Genomic DNA, 15,515 nt, shown 5'->3' on the forward strand with positions numbered 1-15,515 from the left:
AGAGAACAAACCTACCTTGGTCAGTGAGACCAAGGAAGATTTCCTGGAGGAAATCATATTAACTAAAAAGCCAGGAAGTGACTTAGAGTAAGTTAGATGAATGTGGGTTTGGGGAAACGGTTTTCTGTTGGGAGGAAAAGGGCAAAGGGCAGAGGCCAGAGGCCAGAGGTCCGGGAAAGAGTGGTATATCTGTGTCACTGCTTGTAGTCTGGTGTTGAAGGAATTAACTGAGTGAGTGTGGGTGTGTGCGTGTGTGTGCGTGTGTGTGTGTATGGGAATGGGTTTGTGAGCGTGTGTCAATCCTGGAGGGCAGTGACGAGTCTGAGGGCATAAGTAGGGTCCCGCGTGGCAAATGAAGGCAGCAAAACTTGACCCTGAGCACACAGTGTGGTCACCCAACGGTCGGGGCAGGAAAGTGACTTGAGCTGCTTTGTATTTGAGAAAACTCCCTTTGGTGCAATTAGCCGAGGGATGAATCGATCCGTCAGGTGAGAGACGTCCGCAATTAATGTGGCCAAAAGGAAGGTAGGGGCCGCACAGGTCCGAAAGATACTGTCCAGGTAAAGTAGCCATGATTTGGTGACTGGTTCCTGGTATTATATGGGATATATATTGTGGGCGGTAGGGGCGAGGGGTCTCCATGTGGGACAGGAACTCCCAAGTGCTGGCCTGTGTGGATGGAGCCCTTTGCTGAGAGCAAAAACAAAAAACAAAACAACAAAACAGAGAAGGGCTCGGTTGGGATAGGCTGGGCCCTCCACTCCTTCCTGCTCCTGCCATAGAAGTTAGAGACTGCTCGGCCCAGCGGGCAAAAGCGTGTCGTCCAGGAACAGAGCGCTCAGGTTCCGATCCTGGGGCTGCATGAATAGGCTGTGTGATCTTGGGCAGCGTCCTATCCTGTTCTGCTCTGTGCTCCGGCTCCTCCAGCCACTTCCTCGACTTGTTCTGAGGAGCACATGTGTTCAGGCTTGTGTGGTGACCACAGTCAGGCCTGGCACAAAGTACTACATGAGTTATTGTCAAATAAAAACTTCTTCAGTAAGGTCTTGGCATGACTGGGGCCTGTGTGTGCACACTTTATATTTGTTACTTCACCTTCCGCTATTTTCCCCTGCATTTATGTTGTGTCCTACTTTAGATTACTAGGGTTTTTCCTTTTTAAGTTCATCTATTTTGAGAGAGAGAGAGAGAGCAAGTGGGGGAGGGGCAGAGAGAGAGGGAGAGAGGGAGAATCCCAGGTAGGCTCCACACTGTCAGTGCAGATCCAGACGTGGGGCTTAATCTCACAGACTGTGAGATCATGACCTAAGCTGAAGTCAGATGCCTAACTGGCTGAGCCACCCAGGTGCCCCCGCTGTGTCCTCCTTTAGATTACTAGTGCTTTGTAATAAGGCCTGGAGACTTGGATCTCTCTCACCTTGAAATGAAATCTCTCTGAGCCTGCGTCTGCTTCTGACATTCACCCCCTTCCCTCACAGCTGGGTTTCTGTAGAGAGTGCACAAGACTCTGCTCTCAGGGCACCTCGGGGCTCAGTCAGTTAAGCATCCAACTTCGGCTCAGGTCACGATCTCGTGGTTCATGAGTTCGAGCCCCACGTCGGGCTCTGTGTTGACAGCTCAGAGCCTGGAGCCTGTTTCAGATTCTGTGTCTGCCTCTCCCTCTGCCCCTCCCCTGCTTATGCTCTGTCTCTCTCTCTCTCTCTCAAAAACAAATAAACACATTTAAAAATTTTTCAAAAAAAGACTCTGCTCTCTGTCTTCACCCTCCAGCCATTCATTCATATTTCCACTCACTGTAATGGGACGTCCCCTCCCAGGACCCCAACTCTGGAGTGGAAACTCTGTCTCTCTCAAGCCACCAGTGATATTCTTTTAAAGAATTTTTTTAATGTTTCTTTTATTTCTTGAGAGAGAGAGAGCACACATGCGCACGTGAGCGGGAGAGGGGCAGAGAGAGAGAGGGAAGGAGACAGAGGATCCAGGGCTCAAACCCACAAACTGTGAGACCATGACCTGAACTGAAACCACGAGTCAGACACTGAACCGGCTGAGCCACCCAGGCGCCCCAGCCGCCAGTGATGCTCTAACTGCTGGATCTAAGCGAGCCCAGGTCAGGCCTGCCAGTTGGCCACCCCTGCACCATCTGACGTGTTGGGAACCCATCCTTTTCCCTTTCCCCAATTCTGCTGCCTCCCAGGCCTCCTCTGCCTCTCTGGTCACCAGCTCTCCTTCCCTAGCCATAGGGAACCCTCAGGCTCCTCGGGGTAAACCGGCCCCAGCCAGCGGCTGGGCTGTGATCATTAGTTACAGGTCCGCGCGCTGGGCACAGAGCGCCTTCCAGACAGTCCCTGGCTTCCCCATCTTTGCTTCTCCAGCACACGGTCCAACGCCTGAAACTTCGCCTGACGGAAGCTCAATATACTGGATGAGTGAATATATGAGTGGAGGAAGAAGCAAACAGAACCCAGCTACCTCCGTTCCTCCCTAACCTTCCTAAAATGTACAGCAATGATCTGTACGAAAATGAACAAATGGTGAGTCACCGCCCGACTGATGACTCACGAACGGATTGATTAACTTTTGAACTCTGTGACTTCCCCTCTGATTAGTAACTGGACTTCTAATCCAGAAATGAGCTAAATGACTAGTCTTGGTATCCCAACTGGTTGCCATGTCAAGTTCAAATGTTCTGAGACTTGGGGGTCCCGTGACCATACTGTATATTTGGGCAGAACCGTGTTACATCACCACTCATTGCTGCCTCATAAAGACAACTGGGATGTTTTCGTTTGGCCGCTGGATTTATTTCCTGGATGTTCTCTTTTTTAAAAAAATTCAAACAGATGAACACAGGATAGGAGGAGAAAAATAAGATAAAAACAGAGAAGCAGACAAAGCAGGAGAGACTCTTAAATACAGAGAACAAACAGAGGGCTGGTGGAGGGGTTGTTGGGTGGGGGGATGGACTAAATGGGCAATAGGCATTAAAGAGGGCACTTGCTGGGATAAGAGCTGGGTGTTAGGTATAAGTGATGAATCACTAAATTCCATTCCTGTAATCATTATTATACTATATATAAACTAACTTGGAAAACATTCCATGCTCATGGATTGGAAGAATAAATATTGTTAAAATGTCAATACTACCCAAAGCTATCTACACATTCAATGCAATCCCAATCAAAATTGCACCAGCATTCTTCTCGAAGCTAGAACAAGCAATCCTAAAATTCACATGGAACCACAAAAGGCCCCGAACAGCCAAAGTAATTTTGAAGAAGAAGACCAAAGCGGGAGGCATCACAATCCCAGACTTTAGCCTCTACTACAAAGACGTAATCATCAAGACAGCATGGTATTGGCACAAAAACAGACACATAGACCGATGGAATAGAATAGAAACCCCACAACTAGACCCACAAACGTTATGGCCAACTCATCTTTGACAAAGCAGGAAAGAATATCCGATGGAAAAAAGACAGTCTCTTTAACAAATGGTGCTGGGAGAACTGGACAGCAACATGCAGAAGGATGAAACTAGACCACTTTCTTACACCATTCACAAAAACAAACTCAAAATGGATAAAGGACCTGAATGTGAGACAGGAAACCATCAAAACCCTAGAGGAAAAAGCAGGAAAAGACCTCTCTGACCTCAGCCGCAGCAATTCTTACTTGACACATACCCAAAGGCAAGGGAATTAAAAGCAAAAATGAACTATTGGGACCTCATGAAGCTTCTGCACAGCAAAGGAAACAATCAACAAAACTAAAAGGCAACCAACGGAATGGGAAAAGATATTTGCAAATGACATATCGGACAAAGGGCTAGTATCCAAAATCTATAAACAGCTCACCAAACTCCACACCCGAAAAACAAATAACCCAGTGAAGAAATGGGCAGAAAACATGAATAGACACTTCTCTAAAGAAGACATCTGGATGGCCAACAGGCACATGAAAAGATGCTCAACGTCGCTCCTCATCAGGGAAATACAAATCAAAACCACACTCAGATATCACCTCACGCCAGTCAGAGTGACTAAAATGAACAAAACAGGAGACTATAGATGCTGGAGAGGACATGGAGAAACGGGAACCCTCTTGCACTGTTGGTGGGAATGCAAACTGGTGCAGCCACTCTGGAAAACAGTGTGGAGGTTCCTCAAAAAATTAAAAATAGACCTATACTATGACCCAGCAGTAGCACTGCTAGGAATTTACCCAAGGGATACAGGAGTACTGATGCATAGGGGCACTTGGACCCCAATGTGTATAGCAGCACTCTCAACTATAGCTAAATTATGGAAAGAGCTTAAAAGTCCATCAACTGATGAATGGATAAAGAAATTGTGGTTTATATACACAATGGAGTACTACATGGCAATGAGAAAGAACGAAATATGGCCCTTTGTAGCAACGTGGATGGAACTGGAGAGTGTGATGCTAAGTGAAATAAGCCATACAGAGAAAGACAGATACCATATGGTTTCACTCTTATGTGGATCCTGAGAAACTTATTAGAAGACCATGGGGGAGGGGAAGGAGAAAAAAAAATGTTAGGGAGCCAAAGCATAAGAGACTCTTAAAAACTGAGAACAAACGAGGGTTGATGGGGAGTGGGAGATGGGTATTGAGGAGGGTGCCTGTTGGGATGAGCACTGGGTGTTGTATGGAAACCAATTTGACAATAAATTTCATTAAAAAAAAAGTTTTTAAAAATCCCTGAATAAATAAATACATTCAAAGAACAGGACTGTTTTAAAGTAGGCAGTGAACATGGGAAAGAGAGGATGTTGTTACTTCTCGGACACAAACTTAGCCTAAGATATACTTTCTGGAAGGTGCCAGGGTCACGGTGTGTATGATGCAACGAGCCCTGAGAGTAACCAGATTCCATGTACTGGAGAGCAGAAGCATGGAGTTTATGTATCTGTTTATGGCATCAGGAACTGAAGCTAACGGGTGTTCAGAATCCAAACTAAGGTGCAGCCTCCCTCTCCTCTTTATTTGGCCTCCCTGAGGAGCAGGCTACGATGGGAACAAGAAGGAGCCAAGAGCACACATTTCTGAATGACTCTGAGGGGCAGCCGCAGAGGAACAATAAAGAAGAGCATGAAGGATAGAGCAGAGAGGAAGGACAAAGTGTTGCAGGTGACAAACAGCGGATGAGTTTATTTGGGCTGCCAAAGGGGATTCCTGGTTCCCAGCCCTGACACTCCTGAGCATTTCCAACTTGACAACCTGTGCTCCAGCCAAGGGCAATGCCAAGAGTCCCCATGGGTTTCGGGTCATCCTTGAGAACTGGGAGAGGACACACGGCTAACAGAGGACGGGGAGAGAGCGGCTAATGGCACCGTGCCAGGTCACTCAAAGCCCGTCCTCAGGATCTTGTCTCCCTGAGATCGTAAAAGGGCTAAGAGGCACTAACTTAAGGCTGCGGGTGAGGACAGGAAAGGCCCTAATAATAACTGATAATAACAGGGGTCAGGCACTGACGCTGGAGTGTGACAAGGAGGATGGTCACATGGTCGTACTCAGAGGAAACTCCTCTGTGCTACCACCGGGAAGTGACTCTCCTTCCCCCAACAGATACCTGGGCGGCCCCTAAGCCCCAAATCTGCCCCTTGTGAGTCAGACACTGGCCCTGAACAGAATGGCTCACAGGGTGACAGCAATGAACCCAAAGCTGGAACCCAAGAGAAAGTTCAGGGCATTGTGAGGGAGCCATACGGGCTTTATTCTTCCTCCTCCTCTGCTTCTCTTCTCCTTTTCTTTCTGAAGGTGCTGCCCCATCACAGTCTGATGTACTATGCCTGCTGGGGGCCTGAATGTTCCCCATGTGCATGTAATTTAGGGCTCGTGTGTGTGTGTGTGTGTGTGTGTGTGTGTGTGTGTGTGGAAAGTACTAGAAAGCAACGCAATTCAGGCCAAAGGAGAGCTCCTTCCATGCAGAGCTGGGTTCAGGGAAGAAAGGGCCACTTTAGGGTGCCCTTGAGAAGCTGGAGGAGGGAGCCTGATGACAGCATCCGCCTCCACCAGTAAGGGTTCCCTGTGACTGCAGAGACCTCAGCACCAGAATCCAGGTGTCTCTACCTGGACAACAGCACAGTTCTCAAGGACCACCAGGTGCCATCAGATGTAAGCAACGGCCCTAATCATCAGTGAAGTCGCAGGAACCCTTTTCACTTCGAGGGTCAGAAATATAAAACCGAACCCTCACGCACGGCTGGGGATTGCAAAATGGTGCAGCCACTTTGGAAAGTGGTCTGGCAGTGCCTCAAAATGGTAAACACAGAGTGATACACCCGAAAGAAATAAAAACGGAAGTCCACCTGTGCACAACGTTCATAGCAGCTGTGTTCTCAGTGGCCGAGAAGTGGAGGCCACCACAGTGTCCATCAACCGAAGAATGGATGAACACAGTGTGACAGATCTACGGACTATTACTCAGCAAATAAGAAGGAATGAAACTCTGGCACATGTTAAACATGATCGGCCTCCAGTGAAAGAAGCCAGGTTCAGATACCAAACGCCCAGAATAGGCAAATCTGTCGAGGCAGAAAAGAGATTAGCGGTGTCTCTGGTGGTGGTGGGTAAGGGAAGGTGAAGAGGGAGATGGGGAGTGACTGTGAAGGGCGACAGCGTCTCTTCGGGGTAGAATGAAACCTTCTAAACTTAGATTGATAAAAGTCTCCCAATTCTTAAAAAAGAAAAACCATTAATTGTAGAGTTTAAACGTGACGTATAGAAGTTATATTTCGATGCTATTTTTTCAAATAGAAAATAAGTCACTATAAACTCCACCTGGAATGCTCAGACCAAGAAATTAGCAGGACTTGTTGCCTGTGGGAAGGAAATCTCTGGGAAGTTTTGTTTTTACTTGAAAAGAAGGTGTGGATACTGCCATAGCCCCTCGGTTGGTATTATTCTGGACAGCACAGAGCTAGGAAGCAAAGCAACAGAGGGCTGTGGGAGACAGACGGCATACAGGAAGTGCCCTTAATACCACAGGGCAGCAAACTCTGGCCTGCCACCTGTTCTTGTAAATAAAGTTTTACTGAAACACAGGCACATTCGTTCATCTACAGATCGTCCGAGGCCACTCACATACTCTAATGACAGAATAGCCGCAACAGAGTATGGCCTGCAAAACCTAAGCCATTTACTACTGTTCCTTTACAGAAAAAGCTTGCTGACCGTTGCTCTAGACTCACAAGTCTAGAGTCTTGCTACTTAAATACGGTCCCCACACCAGCAGGATCACCTAGGAGTCTGTTAGAAATGCAGCATCTCAGGCTGCCCCAGACCTACTGAATCAGAATCTGCATTTGTGTTAGTTAGCTGCGTCAGTGCAAAAAGCAGGTGCGAAGATGGGATCAATGTACGATGAATTAATTAGGGGCGACAACTACGAGAGAGAATAGGATGGGAGCCTGAAAAGGCTGGGGGAGCCATCAGTCCATGCTGCCAGTCTGACCCAGAAGGAAGGAAAGAGGGAAGGGAGGTTTGGTGGAAGGCTACTGTTCGGGCTGAGGAACCCTGCCCGAAGAAAGGGGCTGCTCCCATGAAGGTGGGAGGGGGCCCCGCACCCGGCAGCTCCTCTCCCAAGCCCCTGACGCACCTCTATAGTCAGCAAAAGCGAAATTTGAGAGCCACGGCCCCGTTCTCCAAAGAGCCGCCGGTTTCAGGAAGTTCCTCTCACCATTTTTCTCATCCCTAATGGGTGTCCAGGAATCGAATGTCTACCTTACGTGTCCTGCAAACGTAAGTGACAGCCTAACACCGTGCTGGATATCTGGGGATGGCAAAAGTGAATCAGACATGAGTTTGGCTCCTGAGGAAATTTTGGCAGATAGAAACGAGACATGTGCCAGAGCTAACGAGGCAGGAAGCAATGTGTGCCCCCAGGAAACCACACCCGAAGGGCTATGGAAGTAGGGAAGCAGAGATCACCCTCACACAGGGAATCGGGAAGGCTGCATGGCCAGGGGGCTCAGCAGGCAGTGGTGAAAGGAGGGACGGAGTAACAGCCCGTTTCACTTCTCACACTAGACGTCGCCTCCCTTCTGGAGGGGCATACAGGCACAAGATACAAAGTCCCCATGGGCAGATGCTAACTTACAACCATCAGGGCACATGCCTCGTCCACACAAGCACGCTCAGGTATCTCGTCCTCGCCAAGGCATTTGGCATTGCATCCACCCCCAGGGACTGTCATCGGCACGCGCGTCCATGGCTCTTCCATGCAAAGGGTAGGGGTGCTATAACTTTGCTGTACATCTGGGTCCCGGTCCAGGGAGCAGGGCTATAATGTGGAAGGAAATGGGTAACTCCTTAGGGTCCCATGAGGGCAAACACTCCGACTTTGCTATTGTCACATACGAAGAGGCAGCTGAGGGAGATGGTCACAGACTCCTCATTCTCAGAGGAGCTCTGAGAAAGGTATGTATGTAGCTCTTCCCCTGTCATTAAGACTGGATAAAGGGGGACAGAGCACATATGGCCCTTTTAAATTCTCTTCACGTCTACACTGACACTTCTGCGTATGGGAACCTGTCTTCTGTGAAGCTCCGTGCTCTGCACAATGAAACTTCTTACCCTGAGGATGCAGCTCCCTTCTTGGGAGAAGGGGGTATCTTAGCATCCCGTGAAACCGCATTTCTTAGATGTCATTCAAAACAAAACACAGAGTCATCAAGGTGCCTAAACAAGGCCAGTTAGACACTAGCCCTCAAGAAAACCCAAAAAGGGCTGAAAGTTGTGTCAACTATGTGAACATGTACATTTTTCTGAGGAGTAAGGACAGCTTTCATCAGATTCTCAAAAAGGTTTGGGATGCCAAAGAAGCTTCAGTGCCACTGTCCAGTTCATTCAAAATAGTACTGCCCAAGCTAAGAAGAACACATGATTTTAAAAAACAGAGTTCTTTTAAGCATCTGATTCTAGTGTTCTCTTTTTTTAAATTTTTTTTTTCAACGTTTATTTATTTTTGGGACAGAGAGAGACAGAGCATGAACGGGGGAGGGGCAGAGAGAGAGGGAGACACAGAATCGGAAACAGGTTCCAGGCTCTGAGCCATCAGCCCAGAGCCTGACGCGGGGCTCGAACTCACAGAACGCGAGATCGTGACCTGGCTGAAGTTGGACGCTTAACCAACTGCGCCACCCAGGCGCCCCAATTCTAGTGTTCTCAATCATCTTGAAACCATCTTGTGAAAATTCCTATTTACCATCATTCCTGTCTCACAGATTAGCTCACTAAATTCCTAAGAAGTGAAAGTTAACATCCCACCTAAGGAAAAATTACAGGTTAGTGGGTAGAACCAAAGATGAGCAGGTTCATGCCCACTGCGCTTAGTGGTGACTCTCTCCCGCTATTAATACTATGTCATAAGTACCATGGGCCAAGCCCCGTGTTGGGCACTTTACATATATGACTTATGTAAACAATGCAAGACATTATCTCATTTCTCAATGTGAGGAAACCAAGGCTCCAATCAGTTCAACGGATTGCGAGAACAGAGCGCTGGTAAGTGTCAGAAGTGGGATCTGAGGCCAGGCCGGTCTGACTCCCCAGTTCTGTACTGGGATATGCTCTGAAACTTGGATCTTCAGAGGAGGAAGATAGGTCTTCAAGTCAGGGACAGTTTCTTAGACATCTTTGTATTCCCTACAGTGCCCTGCCGGGCTTTGCATGGCAAGGCGCTCAGTAAATATTTGTTGAATGAAGAAACGTGGGCCCAGGCTCTAATCCTGCCATGGACTTACTGACTCAGTCTCCTGCAACTTGGAGCTGCAGGTGGTTACTCAGCTGGGCGACTGCAGGGAACATTTGAAATCAATTACGGGTGAGGAGGAACCTATTAAAAGTCTCTCTTCTGTGTACGCTGGGGTTGAAGGAGGGGAAAGGAAGTTGAGAAGGAGGGAAAGGAACAGGATGGTTTCAGGGGTGGGTGCTGGAGCTTAAGGATTTCATCAGGACGGGACAGAATTTGGCTTCTGTCCACTGCTGAGTTCCAAAAGTCCAACCAAATGGGCTCCTGACCTCAGGCTACTCCTCTTTGGCCCCACGTCCCTAAATTGCCAGGCCCTTGAGAAGTGACTTTTAGGGAGGCCTCTACGCTGGAGCAGCTGCACACGCCCGTTTCCTAGGTCTCCATTGCCCTGCTTCAGAGCACAGGCAACAGGCAACTTTGGGGGTGCCTACCTCTGGGGTGGGGGGTAGGGAGTCGGCACCATCACGCCCCCTTTAGGGGCCAGAGAGAAGCTCAGCACCGAAAGGCTGAGGCCTGCATTGCCCTTGGCCGTAAATAAAAGGATTCCGGCAATCCATTCTGGAGTTCAACTTCCTATTTTGGAAGAACGTGGGAGTTTGGGGTGGAGGGGGAGGTAACTCCAGTTGATTTTGTTTTCTTTACTAGTTGCTACAAGTGCAGGGTGGTCATAACCCCCAAAATGCCACCTTAGCCCTATCACACAGGTCCTGCAAAAAAATACTTGCATGAAGCCGACCCTAAGGGATGCCTACCAACAACACCCTAGGAGGGGATGAAACAAGACAACCCAGAGGCCAGGGCAGGGGCACCAACCCAAGAAACCAGACACATTCCCCACTACGTGGCTTCCCTGGAGCCGCCTCCTCTCCTGTGCGTGAAGCAACACTGCCACCTAGTGCCCTGCGTGCGAAGTACTCCCTGAGGTCCCACATCTCTTGGGCGGGGCGGGGGCCGGTGGGGGGGGGGTCCTTCACCATGGCCAGTGTGGCTGAATGGCTTGATGTCTCTGCTGAACGGAAAATGCCCCAAGTTTGGGAGACTAAGAACTGGGAGCTAAGTGGGTAGAAGCTGAGGTTTGAGAGCCATTGGGAAAGAGCATGGGAGTCAAGTCTTCTAGCACCTCAGATTATCCTCAGTGGTGCAGCAGAACTTCAAAGGCTGAATTACGTTTAGCTCCCAGGCACACGATCTAATTGTTATTCTGCACACGTGAAGGCCCACCGGCCCAGGTACAGGCAGTGACCTACCACAGGGCCAGTGCTGGGTAAGAGAGGGGAGATGGCCTGGTCTGTTCATAGGAGTAAGCAAGTTAGAACCAATCAGAGACCTTTATCCCCAAGGAGGCCTTCCTTTGGCCACCTCGTGTCTCTCAGCCAGGGCCCACAGGAGCTAAGCACAGTGAGTAGACAAAGACGCCTATGCCCTCGGGAGCCCGGCCGCTAAAATCCTAAAGAAGGAAGGCGTCGTTCCCAGCCCCCATCTTTCCCAGACTTTTACCGTAAATCTTTCCTGAAGATGTTCTGATGTGCACAACTCTGAAGAAAGATAGAGGGCAGAAGGTGGAGAGGAGCTAGACCTGGGTAGTCCCTGCTCTCAACCTTCCTGGTGTGGACCTAAAGGGGAAATACCAGTACACCACAGGGGTCCACTTTGATTTCAAGAGGGAGAAGCCCCAGAGGCTACACTGTCTGCAAAAGATTTCCTGCCTAATTTTACATGCTTGGGGACGTGAGGGAGTTCAGAGGGGCACTTCAGAGAAGGATCGGGGTGTGTGTGCCGTGGCATTTGAGGAGGGAGGGTGGCTGGTGGTGGACAGGTGGGCGAGGGAGGGAGATGCACTGGGGGCTGGTGGGGACGTGCCCCACGGAGCGCCGGAACTGGAATCAGCTCAGGATGCCACTCTCTGCAGAGCACGAGACAGGACACGGAAGGGATAGGACAGAGGGCAGGCACCCACAGGCCTGAATCTGTTCCCTCAGCTCTGGGTTTTAATAACTGAAAGCAACGGTCTCTGAGAGCCTCGCTCATATATTCCTGTTGGAGCCTTCTCTAATTCTTCACAGCCAGGGAACTGATCCCAGGTCCCTCCGTGGCTACTGCAGGAGGCGGGGGAAGCGGAGTCGTGGGTCTCGGTCTAGACTGCAAGCACAGTTTCCCTGGCAGATGGGCACTAGGAAGCGAGATGAGGCAGCAAGAAGATGTCATCTGGGAAAAGGTGTGAAGCTGCCAACTCTGATCAGATAATCATCTCATTATTTCTTCCATTTGGCCCCAGAATAAGGATTTCCTTCTCTCTCTCTGCCACCACCTATCTCACAGCCCAGCCCCTTCTCTCTTCCCTCCTCTCGCCCCCTCTCCCACCCAAAACTAAAATAAAGCAAAACCACAAGACTCTAGAGTGCTCAGTGTCTGGGAATCCCGGCTTCCAAAAGAGAAATTGCAGCCAAAGAGGGGGAGACAGCGTGTCCAGAAGGGATGTTCCAGCAACACCCCCACTGAAAGAGGTTCCCTCCCTCCAGGTTTCTTTCTCCAGGCTGAAACTTATTTGTAGGCATCCGGCAACCTGAGAAGTTTTTAATTTGGGGAGCTGTCAAGCACCTCAGGAGCTCAGGGGTTCCGCTCCCGCTCTGCGTCTGGCACACCTCCCGTGGTTTGGTTTCCCCATCGATGCAAACAGGACTGGCAAACATCAAAGGGCATCGTAGATGATACAAACTAATGAGATTACAATGGATCCACTATGTGCCCAGCCTGGTGTGAGGCTCTATCATGGGAGGCACCCAAAGGGATAATGAGACCGTACACGGTGACCTACAGGTCTAACTCCCACCGCTTGCTGGAAACCTCAGGAAGGCCACAGAATAGTTGTTCCTAATGCCATCCTTTTCTTTGTCCTTCTGGGTGACTTTCCGTGAAAGCCAAGATCTGGGTATAGTGCAAGATACATACGGGTAGAGTTCTGAGATGTTACCTCTGACCAAAACCATAGAGTTCTACACGGTTCCTTATTACGTCCTCAAACAACACCAGCGGCCTGGCGTGGGAGTGCCCACCTTTTCCAGCAGACCCCGCTGTTCTCAGGCTGGATACGTGACCATTAGGACAGGCAACAGGGATGCCAGGACCCGGGCCAGATAGTGGTTTTCTGCAAAGTTCCAGGGCTGCTCCAAGCAAGGGGAACTGCCAGGATTTATGGCTGTGCACCTGGCAACCTTGTCCTCCCGCAGCCCAGCCCTGCCCCTCCCACGGCCCGGCACCCTCTACCACTACCCCGGGCCTGGCTCACTGCACGGGTCCTTGTCCTCACGTCCTCACGTGCAGCATCAAAGGTGCCCAGGCTACAGGAAATAGAGGGCGATACCTCTTCCCCATTGACAAAGACCCAGAGACCTTCCCCTTTAAGGAGGGGTAGGGAGTGAGCCAAAGGTCTGCTAAGTGCAAGCGCCATCCATGTACAGAACCACAGGAGATCAATACTCATTGGGACAATGCTCTTGTGGTTAGAGTCATTATCGTGGATGATGTCTGGAGTCCGGCCGTGCTGATGAATAAGAGCCCTTCCCCCTCTCTTCCTGGCCACCTCTTCCCGGCTTTCCTGCCCCTGCCCCCTTCCTCTCTGTGCCCGCTTCACCTAACCCCGTCAAACGTGAAGCCAGCTGTCCCCCAAAGACCACGGAGAGCCCAGGAGTGGGCTGTTACCTGCAATGATGGCTGGGTTGTTCTGTCCTCCCTCCGGTCTCACCCAGGCTTCCACTGTGAACGCCTCCCGAGGAATCTCAGCCAGCACTTCTGGACGCAGCAGGAGCCGCCCCCGCCTCCCGGAGAAATACAAGACAGGCAGTCCTCCCTGGGACTCTGCTTCCCAGGAGGGGTCCCCTCCACCCTTCTGGATGCCGTCCTCCGACGGACTCGTTCTGACCCCGTGCACAAGGGGATGCTTCGGCCGCGGCCGGAGACGCTGGGGAGAGACACCGGGCTCTCCCTGCACGGCCCCGACCTGCCCCTTCACCACCTGGCGACGACGCCTGGTCTTGGCCCGGCCCTTGCTTTGGGTCTCCGGTTTGGGTTCCTTTGGGCCCACGAAGGTGGTAGCAGCCGTGGCAGCCGTGGCCGAGCGTTCGCGAGTCCCAGCCTCACCTAGAGACTCCTTGGATCCTCCATCACCAAGATAAGTGTCATCGTCTCCCTGCAGCTCAGACCGCCCAGCGGGACCATCCCTGTCCCACGAGGCGGCTGGCTGCTCAGCTGTGCCCCTCAGCCCCACACCTCCAGCTGGGCTCGCAGCCCCTGCGGCAGCTGGCTCACTGCGTCCCGTGGAGCGGGTTCCCTGCGCCCCCACGGGGTAGGGCCTCAGGTAGTCCCCAGGCCTGCTGGGGTAGACCCCAAAAAGATGATGCTGGGGAGCGGCTCTGGGTCTTGGCGGCCTGGCCCCCAGCCAACAGCGTTCTCCTTCTGACAGCACCTGGTTCAGGCGTCCCCTCTGAGCCAGGGACCTCTTGCGTGTCCAGCCCGGCTCAGAGCCGGCAGTGCCGAGCGCCCACCCGGCCAGAATCACCAGGCTTATTCTCAGGATCTTTGGGCCCATCATACCTCCCCCAGCTCTTTACACAGAACCAGAAGTCAACTTCTGGGTACCACACCGGAGTGATGGGGGAGAAGAGGAGGAGACGGCTAGCAGTGGATTCGCAGTCACCGGGGAAACTGTTTTCGTTCAGGGACCAAACTTTCAGGAGCAGCAGCACCCAGGGAGTGCGTCTTCCGGCTCCCTGCGTGGGGCGCTGTGCTGCGTGAGCTGTGCTGCCCTCTCCCTCCTCCCCTGACCTGCTTCTCCTGGCTCTAGTTTAGTCCGTGCAGCACGAAGTTCATTTCTCCGGGTTCCTCTGAACCTCCTCCCACTCGGCTCAGGTTTCTTTCTTTTTCTGTCCCTTCTTCACTGGCCCCTCCCCTCGCTGATACTACAGGAGGGACCCACGGATGGAGGTGAGCCAAGTCCCTCTCAAACACACACTCCCTCACCAACACATACCCCTCGCTACCTGAAGTCTTTCAAAGGACGCTGATCTTCTAATTTTCATGGCTTTCTCCTTCTTCCTTCCCTAGGAGTTACGTTCTTTTCGTAGCCCTTAACCTAAGATAGAGCAACCTTCAAACAAATCGCGAGAAGAACTTGCATACAGAGACACAGAATTTGATGCTTATTCTCTAAAAATGCAAAAGGATTCTGGGGGCACAAAATTCCAAGCTGGTACTTAGCTTTTGCTCTCCAGATGTCCTCCTCAGCCAGATGCCCATCCAGCTGCCAGTCTGCGTGTGCAGGTCACAGTGTTTCCCTCAGCCCGGTGCTTGGGCGTGTGGAGTGGTGAAGGTTTTCTAATCCCCTTCCAACTTGTTGGTATGTTGTAAGTCTCCGTGAAGTTCTCCTTGGGGAAGCCAGTCTGGTGTCCTAATAACCTGATGAGTCTGACAGCCCTTGACTTCACCTTCTGGGAGTCTCGTGGGTCCCTGGGAAGATGGGAAAGAGAGGCACAAGAGCATGTACTTCAGGGGACCTGTTCTCTCTGGTGCCTCCTGCTCTCCTCTCTCCCTCTCCCTCTGCCTGTAATTATCGTCTTGTTTGTTTCATTTAAAGACGATGATGATGTCAAAGCTAATAAGTTCGATGTATCACTCCACCTCCTCCCTGCCCCTCCTTCCTCCTGACAACCTCTCCACCTCACTGAGGCACTGGGGACAGGCA

The 15,515-nt window shown here is 50.9% G+C and overlaps 1 protein-coding gene across 1 annotated transcript in view; it reads right to left on the bottom strand.

The window, feature by feature from the left end:
• PAPPA2 (pappalysin 2) overlaps positions 1-14,366 on the bottom strand; it is a 267,658-nt gene extending 253,292 nt beyond the window's left edge. The window contains exon 1 of the mRNA XM_047077368.1: positions 13,478-14,366. Within this exon, the coding sequence (XP_046933324.1) occupies positions 13,478-14,366 (889 nt within the window). The remainder of the gene's footprint in view (positions 1-13,477) is intronic.
• Between the last annotated feature and the right edge of the window lie 1,149 nt (positions 14,367-15,515).

Source organism: Lynx rufus, unplaced genomic scaffold (genome assembly GCF_022079265.1).
Source record: "Lynx rufus isolate CCGP_SWC_20201006 ecotype Redwood Valley unplaced genomic scaffold, mLynRuf1.p SCAF_15, whole genome shotgun sequence".
In the NCBI taxonomy this organism is placed as follows: domain Eukaryota; kingdom Metazoa; phylum Chordata; class Mammalia; order Carnivora; family Felidae; genus Lynx; species Lynx rufus.